Raw genomic sequence first — 19,367 nt, 5'->3', positions numbered from 1 at the left:
ATATGGTTGGGATATGCCGTCGAATTCACTCCTAATCTTGTAGATAGAATTTAAAAGTTCACTAAAGATGTAGATGCGATTAGCATTGAAATTGGAAGAAAATAAAGCACAGGTCATGAATAGAAGTAAGGAAACTGAAAATTGTTCACGCACTTGGCATAGTTCGTGGTGATTTTCCACTAAATAAATTAACACTTGACATTGAAAGAAATGTATGACTGCTCTAGAGTTTATCAAAGACACTGCTGTCAGTCACACACAAATAATTTCCACACTGTTCATAAAAATAATACACAGTTCTATTTGAATTGGATAAAACAAAAACCACAGTTAGAATTCACAGTGAAACACTTGTGTCGCAGCACACGATTATACTTTTATCATGGTAATCATTTGCAGTAATATTCATGGGAAAGTTCAAACTCTTTCATAAATACTCGTGTCTATTAAAGAAATTATGCTGACTGAAATGTAAAGAAAAAAATATCACAGTTCCTAGAATATTGCAGTAGTGTCACATTTAAATTAATATTGGTTCAGAGATTAAGTTTCACACAGGCAACGTGGTAATGAACTCAGTTCTACAAGAACGAAAGTGAGTTATATCGAGAAGTTTCTACAAGTGCACGGAACATAAGTTCAACTGAACTGTCGTCACTTAAGTCCAATACATGACTTGTCATAATCAGAGTTCCCACACACACAAAATTTATAAGTTCAAATAAAGACTTTGAATAATTTGTTCTTCATCACTCGCAAAAATTACAAGTTCAACTTGACTGATAGACTCCATGTCCATTATAAAGACTTTGTTATACATTAGAGTTCACACGCGCACAATTGATAAGTTCAACACGACTGTCAAAGTTTAAGTCCCACATGAAGACTTTAAATATTTGAAGATAGCCTCTGTCAGCACTTCGACGAGCTCTGCAGCGTGGAGAGTCAGGCTGAACACTCAGCTATGACTGTCTGATCTGGATAAAGTGAGCTCTCCTTACATTCAGTTTGGGGGCTTCCACGTCATCACATAACGCGATCCCTTGAGGCTGGTTATCTCACGAATCCCTCGACGGATTTCCTTGAGATTCACAATTTGAGACATTTATGTTATTCTCTTCAAAGTGACGTATCGCTCAAGTCGCTGCGATAATTATTAGAGAAGTTTTGAAATTTTTTCAATCGAATGTTCGCGAAGGTGTGACGTTCATATCCAGAACATACCAGGTCAGGCCAGCTACACGTGGCGTGTCAGGCGGGTAGTTTATCTTGCCCCTGCAGCTACGTCACACACACAGCTGTCCTCGGCTTGCCTGCTCGTTCCTCCGAACGTAAACAAACCAAGTTCGCTCTGAATATCTTGCGTGATGATTGAATACAATTAATTATTAAAAAATACGGCATGTGCAGGTCGTAACCGGTACAATACCAACTTCGGAACTTTCATCAGCATCACCTTCCCCCAAAATATCGCCATCGCTGCCATCCATAGCATTAGAAATGCTACATTTCCTGAAGCTCTTCCATATGAGGTCTCCAGGAATACGGTTCCATGCTGTCAAAATCCACGAACACAGCAGCTGAACTTCCGGGTGCTGAATGCGACCAGTTGGTGTCAGTGTGTGATTACCAGCTGCCAACCATTCTGTATAGAGCTGTTTCAAGGCTGCTTTAAATGGACGGTTCACGCAGACATCCAGCGGCTGTATCATAGACGTCATCCCGCCCGGAATGACTGTTAGGTCAGTTTTCCCATCCTTGATGTTTCTTCACAGCGTCTGTTGTGTGGCTGCGGTAACTGTTAAGAACAAGCAAGCTCTTTTGTCCCAACAATGCACCAGGGCGACGTTGCCAGACACACTTTACCCAGTCTTCCACAAGTGAACTGTCCATCCAGTCGGAGTTCTGAGATCTGACGATAACACCAGCGGGTAGATTTTTTGGAGGCGTCTTTCGCTTGGGAACAATGTACGGCGGCAATTTGGTTCCGTCGGCGAGAATACATAACATTACCGTACACCGTTGTTTTTCATTACCACCTGTTCTGATGGTTACATTTTCGCACCCTTAACATTCACAGTCCTGTCCACTGGCATTTCAAAGTAGACTGGTGTCTGATCTGCATTGCCATTTTGGGGAAGTAACCGAATTATGTGACGCTTAAACGACAATACCTTCTCATTGTAGGCACCAGGAAGATGCTGTGAAATTGAGGTATGCCTTTGTACGCTCAACCCAATTCTTTTATAAAAATTACAAACCTATCCTCGGCTTGCCTTAAACCGTTCCGATGAAAGTTCCTTTGCGATCTCCGATGCCTTTAGATGACGCAGTTTGGTTGACGTACCATATCCCAATTCCCCTCTTTTTGTCACATATTTATAAGTTTTTTAAAATTTTTGGAAACTGTACACTCAGTCCACGAAAAGCTCTACGATCACCACTACATGTTAATAGCACATTTTTCTTCTTTCTCCAATAGCGAATACATGACTCGTCAATATCGTATTTCCTACCGGCGGCATGATTTCCAATAATTTCAGCTTCCCAAATTACTTTGTGGAATTCACGTTGATACTCCGAGAATGTGCGTGAGACTGACGCCAAGCACGGAAGTAGCATACGGTGAGAGCGTTGTTTGATACAGATTTGGGACAAGTATTTCAGATTCCCTGTGGGAATCAACATCTGTATCATCTGTTGGCCAAGCGGGCATCAATTTTGGTAATGAGACAAAGCCTCTCATAGTGCATTGGCACTGCCGGTGGCTCCAAGTAGCCTACGCAGTGGCCTCCACGGTATGCACTAGTCATGCATCTTGTTAGGTGTGCTAGGTACCAACTGATGAGCCCAACTTAGCACACGGGGGCGAAACGCTGGCAACCAGGAATAAGTTGGCTGGAAAATTTATAATGTCCAATAACGGACCATTTATATTGGTATTATGACAGCATTGTTGCCAAGCCGCGCCGGCGCTGATACCCGATTTACGCGCATTCGGAAGATAAATTTCCCAAAATTTTAAATAAGACCCGCACCCAATTTTGGAAGCGATATTTTCGAAAAAACAAGTCGGGTGGTATTCGAGATTATACGGTAGCTCTCGCGGACCAAACACACAGCCCCCTGTGGGCAGGGGACGCAAACAAAGAAAACACCCACGGAATCCTCTGCCTGTCGTAAGAGGCGACTGAAAGGGGCAACCAATGGATGATGATTTTAGAACCATGAGACAACTTGTGATTAGTACCATTACGTGAGGAAGACCATGGATCAACTTTTCTTGTGATTAGTACCGTCATGTTAGGAACACCATGGATCTACGTTACCTATAGTTCAGTTATGAGTTTCGACTTGACGTTTGAGCGCTGTCTTTTGGAGAAGGGTAAGTGAATTAATCAACCGCCAATCATAGGCAGCCGATCGCTCCGATAGAGCGCGTTCATTTTCAGTTCTGGTTAGCAGTATTGTTGCTGCTGTTTTCTGTAACCACGTGCTATCTGCTGTGTGTTGTATTGTGCTGAATTCTTTTGGCGGTATGTGTGCTAGGTTGTTCGTTTATATTTCGTAGTGTAGAGTTTATAGATTTATTGTTTAGTATTTTTTAATAGTGTAGCACGTTATATTGTAGTGAATAGTATGTAACAAGGTACAAGTTGAAAGACTTATTTTCGAAGCCGTAGGCCGTATAAGTGCGAAGGACCGGAGCGATGTTGTGAGACACACGAAATCCGAGATGGATTAAAGCATGGTAGAAAGAAAGTCTCATAGATGATTATGTTGAAGACTTTATTATCTCCTTAGGGTCAGGCGAGAGTGAAACCTCAACAGACTATGACAATGCCGATAGTGACTCAGAAATGAGTGGTGTGTTCCCTTTGTAGGATTATTTCCGTCCTTAGGGGAAATTGAATCTAACAGCAACACCAGCTCTTCTACATGGTGAGTAGAAATTTAATTTAATTTTCTCACGTTTTATCTGTTCGAGCATTGACATATTTTTATTTTGTAGCCTTGTCCTAAATGTATTTTGTGCTGTTGTTCATGTTATGTGAATTATGTATGTTGCTACAAAGAATAATTAATTATATTCCAGTATATATATTTACGTTTGTATTGTGTATCGTAAATCAGCTGTTTGTATTTGTAGCAGTTTGGCACCACCGTCTGACTTCCAGTTGACTGTCAAGTCGAAACTCATAAAAACGGAACTATCAGAGTAGTACCCTTATGTTAGGAACACCACGCTTTGGACGGTGCCTGTTGTTAGTACTATCCTGTGTATTCCACCGAGGCGGTGGGGGCATTCGGCTGCGTGAACTAATGTAGACGTGCTGTAATGTGACGGCTCCCCTGTGTTCAGAATGGGACTGCGCTACCTACGAGTAGTATCACTTGCTGAGAAACTCCGTGGGTCTACGTTGCCTGTGATTAGTAACACTAAGTGAGGAACACCACAAGTATACCGGCGCTCGTGATTGCTCCCACTATGTGACTAACAGCATGGGTCTGCGTTGCTTATGTGCAGAACACCATACGTATATGTTACCTGTGTGTGGTACCACTATAGGAGGAACACCATGGTTCTTCTTTACCAGGGGCCGGTGACCTTGATTTTGGACCCCTTTAGATCATCATCCTGGTAATTTAGACATTGTAAATTGGATCCGCTGATCGTTCTTATTTCACTGTAGTTTTTTTCATCATTTGTTTTAGTTTTTAATCACTGGATACATTTTGACGTTTCAATTTTCATTTCGTTGCACCTTGTACTATTAGGGGCCAATGACGTAGGTATTAGGCCCCTTTAAACAACAATCATCATTTTCAGTTTTCAAAGTACAGTAGAAGTCCACTATAGCGAGTACGGCATATAACGAGACCTTCGATATAGCGACGACTTTTTTCTGTCCCTTCAAAATTCCTATATTAAACTGTGTATCTTCCTTCGGTTACAGCGAGAGCGCTATCACTGATGCGTCTGCTATTACGAGCTATTAAGCGCGTGCGATTTTTTCTGTAAGCGATATTTATGCACCCCAGCGATGATATTGCATACGATCGATTACCGTCGGCATCACTTCCTCGCTATGTGCACTAGAGTGTTCTCTCGTCGACATTCAAAGGCGATGTTGGAGTTGATTAGTACCCGGTACCTAATACCCGTCGACTGCTGTTCTCTAAAGAAAATTCGAAATGAAAGAGGATAACATGTTTCGTAATAAATGCGTAAATAACATGGCCGATAGCAGTTGTTAACTCGTTAAAAATAAAGACTGAATTAAACGATATCTTAATTTTAATGTTATATACGGAAATTAAGTAAGAATGTGATACACCTCGAGATATGGCAGAGTACATCACTGATTTCAGAGGATATTTCATATCTTCTCGCGTCTAGTTAAATTTCGGAAAGGCTATTTACATGTAAAGTTTTCGCGAGTAGGTTATCATTTCTCTACTTGCGTTTGAAATATGTTTTCATGTTACATATATGGTTAGGTGACGCCGTTTGAAGAAGAGAACTGAAGTGTTTGCCACAGAAACCTCTGGAGTGATACCGTATTTCTCCAAATCCAAGACTTTTTTCTCAGAATCTCATGCGAAAACTCAAGGGTTGTCTTGCATTCGCGGCCTAACAGTAAGTTAATGGATACCACTGGCAACTACCGCGTTAACCACGCTACTTCTTTTCACGCGCCCACAAAACTCGTTGACAAATGACCGCCTCCTTGTTATAGCCTACATCACCAGTGAAGTTACACACGGGATCGCAGGAAATAATGAAGAGAGTATGGCGTTCTATTGGCCTTTACAAAAACGTTTCTCAAATCTGCAGAATGACATCAAAACATGCGAGCCTTCGAATTCTTAGAAAGGCCGTGGCTACTCAGTGGCAGAGTTATAACGCGTCTATTGTACTTGACGCTTAGCAAAATTAAGTCCTATAGACAGCAGGAATATTTTCGGCATAGGCCTAACTAAAGTCAATATTTGGCGTTAGTGTGAAGACAAATAGCGGAATGGCCACACCGTGGCGCAATAAACTCGTTCGTTGACTTTCGACGTCCGCGATCAGGCCTATACATCGCTAGCCGCTGAAGTTGGCCCAACCCGGCAAGCGAGACGTGCGTGTAACGGTAGCCGGTTACATCTGACGCTGAGTAAAAGTAACAGTAATAATAATAATAACTTAAATGTTTCCACCTTTTCAATACAATATATTCACAAATTTACAAAATTATACGGTACTAGTTTCGACCCATCTAGGGGTCATCATCAGCCGTATTGGAGCAAAGATCATTTGTGGCGAAATCCTAAGACAATATTATTTTAAAGAATAACAAGTGAAATGAGATGTTATGGTAATAGTTAATAATACAAGGAATATACATAATAAGAGGTTTTTAACAAAGAATAAAGTATAAATGGGGTGTTGTAAAAATTATAATCATGGAAATCAGTAAGTTCTTGTATTGAAATGAAATATGGCTTAGGAAGAGGGCTTAAGGTGGGGCTGAAGGGTGCGGGAGAAAGTGTAATTGTCTTGGAAAAGTACCTTTGATTAAATTTAGGATTGAGTTTAGGTTGGCTGCATTATTGTTTCTGAGGAAAGTGATAAATAGATCGAAGAGTATGTTGGGTTTCTCTGAGATTTCATTGAGATTGTGACTGGCATTAAAGTATTGGTCTAGGTGTATGTAGTAATTTTCCATTATGTTCAGTAAAGGGCCCAATACTTTAATGCCAGTCACAATCTCAATGAAATCTCAGAGAAACCCAACATACTCTTCGATCTATTTATCACTTTCCTCAGAAACAATAATGCAGCCAACCTAAACTCAATCCTAAATTTAATCAAAGGTACTTTTCCAAGACAATTACACTTTCTCCCGCACCCTTCAGCCCCACCTTAAGCCCTCTTCCTAAGCCATATTTCATTTCAATACAAGAACTTACTGATTTCCATGATTATAATTTTTACAACACCCCATTTATACTTTATTCTTTGTTAAAAACCTCTTATTATGTATATTCCTTGTATTATTAACTATTACCATAACATCTCATTTCACTTGTTATTCTTTAAAATAATATTGTCTTAGGATTTCGCCACAAATGATCTTTGCTCCAATACGGCTGATGATGACCCCTAGATGGGTCGAAACTAGTACCGTATAATTTTGTAAATTTGTGAATATATTGTATTGAAAAGGTGGAAACATTTAAGTTATTATTATTATTACTTATATATTGTTCAATACGGACCAAAAACATGAAATTCATAACCATCAAAAAAGTAACAGTTTCATAGACAGCAAGAATAATTTCCTGATGGATCGTCGTAATGTACAGACGCATGGAATAGGTATTGCCGGCAAATTTTCAACGGGTTCTCTTCGGTATTATGATGCCAATTTTAAGTTAATGGCCATTAAACCCGCGGAAATAAAGAATAATTGTGCAGCCGCAAAAAAATAGGCATGACGAAAGTCAATGTTCGGCGTCTAAAAATGCGTATGCCTATTGTACAACAAAGGCATTCATATGATTTTACAAAGTACTTTTTGAGTCTGATTTAAATTTTTAGAAGGAAAAAGTGGGGTTCATCTTGGATTCGGAGAAATACGGTACTCTATTTTTTTCAGAATGATATTAAACATTCACTTTCACGTAGTATCGGATTTCGAAAAATAACAAACAAGTAAGCCGTAGTGTGGACAACATCTGCAGAAACAAACTGATTGCCGTTTCATACCAATTTTAATATGCATGGGGGGGGTTTCCGACTTTTATACAAAAATCAGATATAACGACAATCCGGTATAGCGAGTAAATATTCAGACATTATGAATTCTCGCTATAACGGACTTCTACTGTATATCCATTCCATTCAACATCTCCTCCATATCTTCTGCGGATTCTAAAAAGATCACAATATAATCAGCAAACCTGAGAGTTGTAATTACCTCTCACCTCAACAGTGACTCCTTTTGATTTTCTACGTTGTCTGCTCGTGTCTCTTAAAAAGTTCACTCCTGCCTGATTCCTGTGTTGTTTCCCTTTCATATCCCTTTACTCTCACAATATGTATTATAAATGACTCTTTGTTCCCTGTACTTACTTCCATTTCTCTTAAGAATTTAAAAATGTTTGATTCAGTGTGCTATGTCGAAAGTCTCTTCTGAATCTACAGACGACATAAACATGGGGTTGTTCTTCCTTGTTCAGTCTTCCGATATCAGTCGTGAAGTTGAGATTGCCTCATAAGTTTGTACATTCATTCAAAAACCTTCTTCCTCCAGTTCATTGTCACTGTCTTCCTACCCTTCTAAATAATTTTTGTTAAGATTTTACATGCATGAGATACAACGTAATGGTGTGGTAGTCTTCCCACATATAGACTTCCATTTTCTCAGGTATCAGAACAATTGAATGGGTGCTCGCAAAAACGGGCTAACCAACAAATTTGGAAAAAAATGAGTTATGTGCTGCCATCTATAGTGGAAGGTTCAAACTATCTTCAGTGGGTTGGGGTAACATGAGGTAATCCTGTGTGATGAGATACAACGTTTTGAATTTTATGCCATTTTATTTAGACCAATTTTGTTATTGCAAAATCGGGGTAACATACGTTTACGGAGGAGGCCGTAAAGATGGCGTTGCTGTATATGTAGGTTAGCAAACCTTATTCCTATGTATGCTAGAGGCTGTGGGTGTTTCTTGTGTTTTTGTGCCAGATGAATGGATGGATTTAGTAAAAGGAGCTAGAGTAAGAAAGCCATTTCAAGAAGTAAAATTGACAAGTGATAAGTTTGTGAGCACTAAACCTTTGCTAGAAAAAGTAACCAAGAGAATGGTATCTGTAATAAGCAAAGAGTACTAATTAGTAAAGTTTCAGGCATACTATTTACGAAAGATGAACCATTGAAGAATTTTTTAAAAATATTCATATGGTATTGTTGAGGAATATGATTGTGTTGACCTTCACAAAAGGAAGAGTAATGGTGGTCGGCCATCACTTGCTAGTGTTCAGCTGTCACCGAAGTACAGTGTTACAAGGCCAATAAAGCCAGCAAAGCTGAAGGACTTGCTTGAGCTACTTGAATATGTCCCTGCAAGATATCACCAGTATTACAGAGAACTGACAGCTGGCAATGACCAAAAAGTGACTGAGGAATCATTTTCCAGTGCATTAGAATATGACCCATATGACTGATGATTGTCCCATGAGGGAAAGTTATGTCATATTTCAAAAGTCTGAAGCATCTTTATGTCTAGTTTGCTGTATAAAACACTTTTTTTGTATTTTATGGTCATAAAATAAAGTTTGGTTATGAATCTAAGGTAAACTATTGACTATAGCTATATTTCCCGGCATAATCGTCGCTACCACGTAATTGTCGCATCCTTTATTTTCAGTACAAAAATCGGACTTAAAACATTTAATCCCATAATCGTCGCACGTCCAAATTTTGTTTACCAATGTGGTTAAAAGGTAAATGGAACTGCAATGTAAGTTGCTCATGAATGCGCAATTTAAATACATGTATGGTTTATGGGCAATTTGGCAACACAGTCACATTTGCAAGATGTTGCACAACGTATAAATAAATAACACCGGTATATGTATGATGCATGGCTTACCGGTAGGCTATCGGCGGTTTGACAACATGGTCGCGAGAGAGTGTGCAATTTATTCACCACCTACATATTATGAGTTCTCATTTGAAATACGTAAGGCTGTAAGTTATCGCTTATCGGCAACGTTGCCAGGAAATACCGGTACCAACACACACTTGTCCTCTAGCAGACAAGAGGTCTGATAGAATTCTGCGTTATTACAACCACCCGCCCCCCAGTGCAACAGTCGCGAAGGACCTTGGCCTAGCAAGCGACCGCTGCTCAGCCCGAAGGCCTGCAGATTACGAGGTGTCATGTGGTCAGCACGATGAATCCTCACGGCCGTTATCCTTGGCTCTCTAGACCGGGGCCGCCATCTCGCCATCAGATAGCTCCTCAATTGTAATCACGTAGGTTGAGTGGACCTCGAACCAGCCCTCAGATACAGGTAAAATTCCCTAACCCGGCCGTGAACTGAACCCGGCGTCTCGGTGTAAGAGGCAGGCACGCTACCCCTACACCATGGGGCTGGCTGCTGCGTTGTTGCGCACGAAGTGAAATCCGAGACGATAACGCAGATTTCCACGGAATTATTCAGCTCACGGTCAGCCGAATTATTTACGATGTCTCAGTTGTCATCACTAGACTCTTATCTTACTACTACGTCATAAGTGTCCGGGCATGGGATGAAAACTTTTACCCAAGCAGTCAAGATAATTATTATCCAATGGTATTAAAGTTTTATTTTATAAACTCGTCAGTAATGTAATGTAAAATCATCAATAACTGGGAAGAAATATTAGCCTAATTACCGTATGTTTAAAGGAAATTGAAAAAATGAATGTTTGTTACTGATGTCTCGGAACACTGTCAACTACAGTAGATCTACACCGTGCTAGCTAGAGCGATGTATGAAGACGTCTGTGCTCTGGTTTGCGAGCTTTGCGCAAGCGCACTAGTGTGTCACAACCAACGAGCTCAACTGATAACAAATTGCTGCATGCTTCCTTGCTGCCTAACAGTATTGGCTGCTCTGGAATGGACAGATCACAGATGCATTTATTTGTTTGTGACTGACCTGATTACTGTAGACATGTGTGCGTGAGAATTTAAGTTTTTAATTTGTTTTTGGGGTGTTTATAGAAATAATTTGTTTTCATAGTGAAGAATTACGGAAAGTCATTTATATTGCAAAACATTAACGTGTGAAGCATTTATAAGCAATTATGGGTAAATATAGAAACTATTGTGTGGGCTTCAAGCTAAGCGTAATTGCCTTCGCTGAACAGCACGGCTACAGAGCTGCAGAAAGAAAATTTTCAGTGAGTGAAAAGTTGGTGCGTGACTGGCGGAAATTAAAAAACAAGCTAAAAAGCACAAACCCTTCTAGACGCGCGTTTAGAGGTCCTAAAACAGGGAAGGTTCCTATAATTGACGAAGAAGTGTTTATGTACATCAATGAAATGGCTGCATTGTATCATATGAAATGTTACAAATTAAGGGACAGGAGGGAACACGCAAACACAACATAACTCAGTTTAAGGCGGGTCGTGGGTGGATTACGATGACACAATCTGTCAGTGCGAAGGAGAACAACACTAAGCCAAAAGTTGCCTGCTGATTACACAGACAAGATTGTAAATTTTCACCGATTTGTCATACGTATGCGCAAGGATACTTCGTACTGGCTTTCTCAAATTGGTAATGCCGATCAGACTCCAATCTTTTTTGATATGCCTCACAACAGCACTATTGCGCTAAAAGGATCACGGAGTGTATTAATGAAAACCAGCGGTAGTGAGAAGTTGCGATGCATGGCAATGCTAGCCATTACAGCTGACAGAAGAAAGTTGCCGCCTTACATCATTTTCAAGAAGAAAACGATGCCTAAGAATATACAGTTTCCCCGTGGAATTCATGTACGAGTGGAACCAAAGGGTTGGATGGACGTAAAACTCATGCTGGACTGGGTTAAAACTGTGTGGGATAGAAGACCAGGTGCTCTACTAAAAGAACCGACTCTGCTTGTTTTAGATAGTTTCTGAGGTCACCTCGTGAACAAAGCGAAGCAACTTCTCAGTAAAAATAAGACACTCCTGGTGACCTAACATCTGCTTTGCAGCCACTAGACGTATGCATTAATAAACCCTTTAAAGACCACTTAGGTTGATTTTACAACGAGTGGATAATGAGCGGCGATCAGCAATTGACGCCCGCTGGAAATATCAGGCGTCCACCCTTAGACTTGTTATGCTTGTGGGTGATGAAGAGTTGGGATCTTATACCACCTGAACTAGTCTCCAAAACGACTGGGATTTCGAATGCACTAGACGGATCCGAAGATGATGCAGTGTGGCAGAGAGAGACAAAGAATCTGATACTGGTATTAACAGCAGCGAGGACAGCACATCGGATACCGAAACCTGCGGTAGCGACACAGAAGATTTGGAATGAATTTTGTACCGGTAAGTCCATATTTCACAACAAAGCGATAATTTTTTGCAAGTGTAATATTTTAACTTTAATACTCAAATTAATGACAATTAATGTAATACATTCATTTTTATTTTCAGGTTGGAAAAACGTTATGAATTTTGTTTTAGACTATTTTAATTATTTTGCTAGGGACTTTACGTCGCACCGACACAGATAGGTCTTATGGCGACGATGGGATAGGAAAGGCCTAGGAGTTGGAAGGAAGCGGCCGTGGCCTTAATTAAGGTACAGCCCCAGCATTTGCCTGGTGTGAAAATGGGAAACCACGGAAAACCATCTTCAGGGCTGCCGATAGTGGGATTCGAACCTACTATCTCCCGGATGCAAGCTCACAGCCGCGCGCCTCTACGCGCTCGGCCAACTCGCCCGGTATTTTAATTATTTTGATGTATAAACGCGAGTATTACATGCATCTTAAATTTGTATCAAATACAATTTAGTTATAAATAAATATTTTGAGTGATACAAATACTGGTATTAAAAATTCTTCGTATAATTTTTTTTGAAAATTTTGGTGTAAAAAGTGCGACGATTATGCCGGGAAATACGGTAGGTCTACACAAAGTCAATTTTCTTCCATTTTTTCATTCCTATTTTTCCAAGGACTTTTCATTTTTTTTTTTTTGCTAGGGGCTTTACGTCGCACCGACACAGATAGGTCTTATGCGACGACTTTTCATTTTTAATACAGTTCCAATATATGGTATTGATAATTTAAAGGTACTACATCGTGATAAAATAATGAAACAAATATTTTTTTTGGTATATTTTTTGTTTTTTGACATTTGTAAAAGTTGACTTCTCTGTTCTGACAAAATGTTGGTTAGCCTGTTTTTGCGAGCACCCATTCAATTACAAACTCTTGGCCAAATTAATATCCTGAAAATAATAACAACATGTATGGATCCATACAGTGACAGCAACCAATGTGCACTTAAATACACACACTGTAAGATTTCATATTGTCGTAGTTAAAATCCGACTAGTTTTAAGGGGCATCAGTATTATCGTGACGTAATGTTTACCCACTGTTCTCCTTAACCCTTGGCCAGGGAGCTCCTTCCACTTGTGCACCTTCCCGGAGACACTTGAGATGTGCTCCTTAGCTCGTTGTCCTGATCTGCCTTGATGCTTCAAATAGGTAGTTATTACTATGGGCTCAACACACCCAAACATTTTATACCTGACTACCAGGTTTCAATAAAGAGCAGACACTGCACACTTGATTTCAATGGCATTTCCTCCACTCAAGGACCAGCACTCGACCGAAGGGGCTTCTCTGTCCATTAGAGAGCCATGGCCAGGACTTGGCGTGGAGTTGCTGGTTGTACGGTCAACTATGTCCTGCAGCTTGTGTGACCCTGGCCAGACCTTCGTATATTCATGTTGTATTGACACTGAATAAATAAAACTTTAATTAAATTCAGCCATTGAGTGAGATTGGTTAAATGTTATCGTAGTGTAAAAAAGATGCGTATTCTGCTGACGGTAATGAGTGTAGAGTGAAGGATTCTGCTTAGTGAAACAACTAATAGTCTGATTTTGAAAATAATTACACCCTCATTTTTCTAATGCTAGGTATAGTTTCATTTTATTTTTTTTTTTTAAGAGAAAAGAACAAAGTGGAAAGGTACTGCAAGTTCTATTATTTGGTCCTTGTACTAAAAGTGAAAACAATGGTTTACAAGATATTTGAGGTGAACATTTTAGCAGATTTGGTTCTGTACGTGAATATTTCTAAATCTTTCTCTGTGGGTGTACACTGCTACAGGACTTGACTTCTTACGCCTCTCGGCCTGGGACATATTGTATCCGTCTGTTGATTGCATTGCATGTGTGCACTGTATTTTGTCCAGCATTTGTGTAATAGTACTGTGTACTGTGAAGTGCCTCCGAACATTGCTGGGCTGTACCTTAACCAAGGCCACGGCTGCTTCCCTCCCATTCTTAACCCTCTCCTATCCTACCGTCACCATAAGACCTATCTGTGTCGGTGCGACGTAAAGCAAAATAGCAGGAAAAAAATATTTATTATTCCTACAGTGATGTATTTTTAAGTCACGAAACTTCATCTGTTTTATCATGCCATTATTGACAGGAGAGGCTGTGAAAGGGGCTGTTGGGGAGGTCTTGTCAGTAAAAGGACCAAGCACCACCATTTTGCCCAATCTCTTCTACGTGTGACCACGGAATCGATTAGGGCGGAAGCACACTATTGTCCTCACCTGCCAATTTGTCTGAGGCAGCACCTACAACGTTCCAGAGAGTGTCGTTTGGTGCAAGATTGGGCCAGGGTTCCACGATTTCTCTCTTTGTCTCGGCCCATATATTCTCAACGAGGTTCATGTATGCCCCACAAAGGAAGCCAATCGATAAGCTGGAATGGATCTTGTCTTTCGAACCATACCAGAACTAATCAAGACGTGTGGATCGGAGACAGGTCTTGCTGAAATTGTATAACACCGGCAGAATCTCTTGGCAGCAACATGTTGCTCGATTCTGTGCAATGTTCCTTTTCCGCAAGAGCTCGTGCAACAAACATATGATGAGAGCACCAATGTTGGGTGCTAAACACCCTTGCCGACTCATTGTTTGCTCTGCTTTTGTTACTTAGTGGGAAACTGGCATCTCAAGGCAGTCTTTGAGTTGCCAGGCGTTCATGGATAGTGTCGAATGGACCTCAGCGATCCTGTTCCTGGTTTGAGAATCAAAACCAGCACATCAGCTTATGTGTCCCAGTTCTTGAAAACTCCTTATCCAATGCGTCGCCACACTCTGTTAGATGCCAAAGTGTCGAACAGCTGCTGTTGAACGAGAAGACTAAATGGTCCGTTATTGGACATTATACATTTTCCAGCTAACTCATTCCTGGTTGCCAGCGTTTTGCCCCAGTATGCTAAGTTGGGCTCATCAGTTAGTAAATAGCACACCCACAAAGATGCATGGCTAGTAATGAGGCAAAGTCTCTCATAGTGCATTGGCACTGCCGGTGGCTCCATGTAGCCTATGCAGCAGCCTCCATGGTATGCACCAGCCATGCGTCGTGGTGGGTGTTCTAAGTACCAACTGATGAGCCCAACTTAGCATACTGGGGCGAAACGCTGGCAACCAGGAATGAGTTAGCTGGAAAATGTATAATGTCCAATAATGGACCATTTATATTGGTATTATAAATGTACTCATTCAGGACAAATATTTCAGGTTCCCTATGGGAATCAACATCTATATCATCTGATAGCCAGGCAGGCATCAATTTTTGGTAATGAGACAAAGTCTCTCATAGTGCATTAGCACTGCCGGTGGCTCCATGTAGCCTGCGCAGTGGCCTCCGTGGTATGCACCAGCCATGCGTCGTGGTGGGTGTGCTAAGTACCAACTGATGAGCCCAACTTAGCATACTGGGGTGAAACGCTGGCAACTAGGAATGAGTTAGCTGGAAAATTTATTATGTCCAATAATGGACCATTTATATTGGTATTATAAATGTACTCATTCGGGGCAAATATTTCAGGTTCCCTATGTTAATCAACATCTATATCACAAGATCTACCTGCTTATGGATGTGAGATCCTTAGTGTACCATGGTGGGGGCATCCTACAGTCTGATTGGTTTGCCCACTATTGCTGCTAACGGACTGAGAGAAAAGCCGTTGCAAGTGGATGCGGACCAGCCACCTTCCCACTGCGCCTGCTACCTTCCATTAAGGGTTATTGTGGGTCCGTATTGAACTGAGATAACAAATTAATAATGCACAGTAGTGTTTTCCACCTATTCAATACTAAGTTGTATTTACAGTATTTACATTACATGGGACTAGTTTCAACCCTACTCGGGGTCATCATCAGCCATATTAAAACATACACAAAATAAATGCGAAATCCTAAAACATGTTTTCTAGCAGTAAGAATCTTATGAAAAATATAATTTTACAATATGAAGTGTGGTTGAAATGTTGCAAATGAAAATTAAATATTACGTGTGATGTAGGTGAGTAATAATTAATACAAGTACATTAAACATGCTAAGAATTCTGGAACAAAAGTACAAATAAGGTGCTGTGTGTTGTTAAAATTTATAGACTCATGGAATTCAGTAGGTCCTGGTGATACATAACGGGTGCTATGCCAATAAGAATGAACACTAAGTAAACTGACACATATATAAAAATATACAGGTATGTACAATGTCTGAGTAACAAAATGTGTAGTTCATACTCTCTGGAAGAAGCGTCGACTAAACACTGCATCAGCCTAAGCAGATAATTTGGCATTTGGTGTATTGAGTGTAGATGGGCTGCATGGTTGATTGTTGTGCAGAATGTGAAGTTTTTGAACTCTTGTTGAGAAGAAAGTAGGCACTGACGTGGTGATATTAATTGGTGGAATTCTCAGTTCATAGCGGAAAACAAATTGGACCTATTAATATTGAGAAAAGCCAGTAAAAAGCAAAGTGCGCGGAAAAGGAAAAGATCAACACAAAGTGAATGGACACTTACCTCGCGCTGTGGTGTGTGTAGTTTAGCTGATAGTGTGCGACTGATGGCGGAAGGGGAAATATGGGCGGGGAGGAGGGCAGGCGCATGCGGGTTGGGTAGAGTGGAGGTGGCTTTGGGGGGGTTGGAAGGGGGAATTTAAGGTGGAGCTGAAGGGTGCGGGAGAAACGGTAATTGTTTCGAAAAAGTACCTTTAATTAAACTTAGGATTGAGTTCTGGTTGGCTGAATTATTGTTTCTGAGAAAAGTGATAAATAAATCGTAAAGTATGTTGGGTTTCTTTGAGATTTCATTAAGATTGTAATTGGCATTAAAATATTGGTCTAGGTGTATGTAGTAATTTTCCACTATGTTGAGTAAAGGACCCTTATTTGCTAATTCAAGGATGTCCATGTACTGTTCAATATGGGTAAAATTATGGTTATAATCTTGCATGTGTTGGCCGATAGCTGAAAACTTATTGTATTTTATTGCGTTAGTGTGCTCATGGTATATTGAAGTTTCTTCCGTTTTGTCTGATGTAGGATTTTTCACAGGTATTGCATTTGATCCTATAAAATCCTGATTTTAAAAAACTACTGGACTTGATATGTGAAGTATTGTGTAAAACGTTCATGTTTTTATTGTTGGTTTTGAAAGCTATTTTAACGCCTTGTTTCTTGAAGATATTGGTTAACTTGTAAATATCATTGTTGAACGTGAAGGTGGAAAATGTTAGAGGTTTAGTTATTTCTTTTCTGAGGGTAGTTTTAGGGCGATGTTTGTGTTTATTGATTATCCTTTCTATAAAATTATTGCTGAAGCTGCAGATTGCAAAATTCAACTTCAGGCAACTTTAGTATGGAACTAGGAACGACAGCATTCTGCAATGAGTTCACTTTCTCTGTTGGCAAGTGTACAGAGAGATCTCAGACAGGGAAACAAATTTAGGAGAAGAAAGTCTTATCCTGCTGACGGTATGATTATTATTTACTTACCACAAATTGTAATACATATTTGTTCCTCCTTCTACAGTACTACGTAGGCAATTCAGTAAGTATCTGCAATTTTCCTTTAATTGTCTTTATGTGGCTTTACGGCGTTGTGTGCTCAACTAGCCTCTAGATGGCACCGTCGTCTATGTCTGTGGTAGGTTTCAGCATGATCATATCAGTACAGCTTGCACTGTTACGACGTAAAATTTGCCGCGCCACTCTTTGTTTCCGTTCTCTAATCGGTTTTTTTTGGTCTGAGGGTGTACCAGTAGTGGAAATTCATAGAAAACTTTCAGCACAATATGGGGATAATGTTTTGCTACGGCGAAGTGTTTACCAGTGGATTGAATAGTTCAGAAGGTGTTGTACGAGCGTGAAGGATGAGAAAAGATCCGGACGTCCATGTACAGGCATAACTGATGCCAATATTGATCAAGTGCGTGATATGATCCTGAATAACAGATAAGTGACTGTTCTATGAATTTCCACTCCTGGTACACCATGAGACTGCAACAACCGGATTACAAAACGCTGTTCTTCCTTGGTGCAAACAGTGAGCAGCATGGCCACCTTTATGTCGCAACAGCGCAAGCTGTACTGATCTGATAATGCTGAAACCTACCACAGGCATAGACAACGGTGCCATCTAGAGGCTGGTGAGCACACAACACCGTAAAGCCAACCTAAAGACAATTAGAGCAAAATTTCAGATGCTTCTTGACTTGCCCTTGTATATATTGGTTATCAATATTTACAGTATTCTCTGTCTGTCTCTTATCCAGCATAAAGCATACTCTTTGTTAGTCCATCAGTTTTGCCATGCTGGCTAGAAACAGCTGTTTGATTTCATCTGGTAGGCTGTGCGTGTTAGGTGAAAGGTGTACAGAGTGATTGTTGGCCTTGCAACGTTCAGCTTGTTAAAAGTACCTCTCTTGTCAGGAATGTCGTACAATCCAACGTTCGGCGACCACCAGGACCTGCTGAGAGCCGTCGCCAACAAGGAGATGGCCTTGATCAAGGAGGAGCAGCACTTGGACCGGGTGACCAGCAAGATGTTCTCCAAAGTATCGAGAGCGGATAAAGAGGTGAGTTCCACACTACATTCTCTGCATCATACGCTAGAGGTTCAGCAAATCTTCTGCAGATGGATCCTTCATTTCATTTCGTATATGGAACCACCAGAATTTGACAGCAAGGAGGCAAGGTATACGTACTACCTCCAGTCTGCTGGATATGTACTGCTGCTGCTGTTCTTGTAATCATTACCTTGGTTTTCTGTTGATTTAGAGGTAATCCAATTTCTAGACTTGTTTACTCTCTTGATAAGCTCTTTGGATGATGCTGTCATCCTTTATCCAGCGTAGTTCTCATTGCATGTTCACCGAAGAGACTGATAAGTAGTGATGACAGACCATTGGGGCTGTTTGTTTTGTAGCTTTCTGGGGAAGAATTTTCCTTATACAGATGCTTTTGGAGGTTACACTTCTCAGATACGTTGTAGTTACAGTCCCATGTGAATTAATTAGAACATACCGTATTGCTCCGACGGTTTTTTCTCAGAATCTCGTGTGAAAAATCAAGGGTCGCCTTGCATTCATGACGTAACAATAATCAACACCACTGGCAGTTACCACATTAATCACGCTGCTTCTTTTCACCTACCTCCGCTTGTGCACACAAAACTCTCTAACAATCAACGTCTGCCTCTTTATTATACATCGCTAGCTGTGGCAACCAGTTGTACAGTGCCTGTGTGTAATGTCACTGCATCTCGGGAAAT

At 40.5% G+C, this 19,367-nt stretch overlaps 1 protein-coding gene across 1 annotated transcript in view; it reads left to right on the top strand.

The window, feature by feature from the left end:
* LOC136884463 (ribosome biogenesis protein NOP53) overlaps positions 1-19,367 on the top strand; it is an 89,872-nt gene that overhangs the window by 26,976 nt on the left and 43,529 nt on the right. Inside the window, exon 5 of the mRNA XM_067156653.2 lies at positions 18,527-18,672. Coding sequence (XP_067012754.1) covers positions 18,527-18,672 — 146 coding nt within the window. The remainder of the gene's footprint in view (positions 1-18,526; positions 18,673-19,367) is intronic.

This window comes from Anabrus simplex, chromosome 12 (assembly GCF_040414725.1).
Source record: "Anabrus simplex isolate iqAnaSimp1 chromosome 12, ASM4041472v1, whole genome shotgun sequence".
In the NCBI taxonomy this organism is placed as follows: Eukaryota; Metazoa; Arthropoda; class Insecta; order Orthoptera; family Tettigoniidae; genus Anabrus; species Anabrus simplex.
This window is presented reverse-complemented; position numbering and strand designations above follow the sequence as displayed.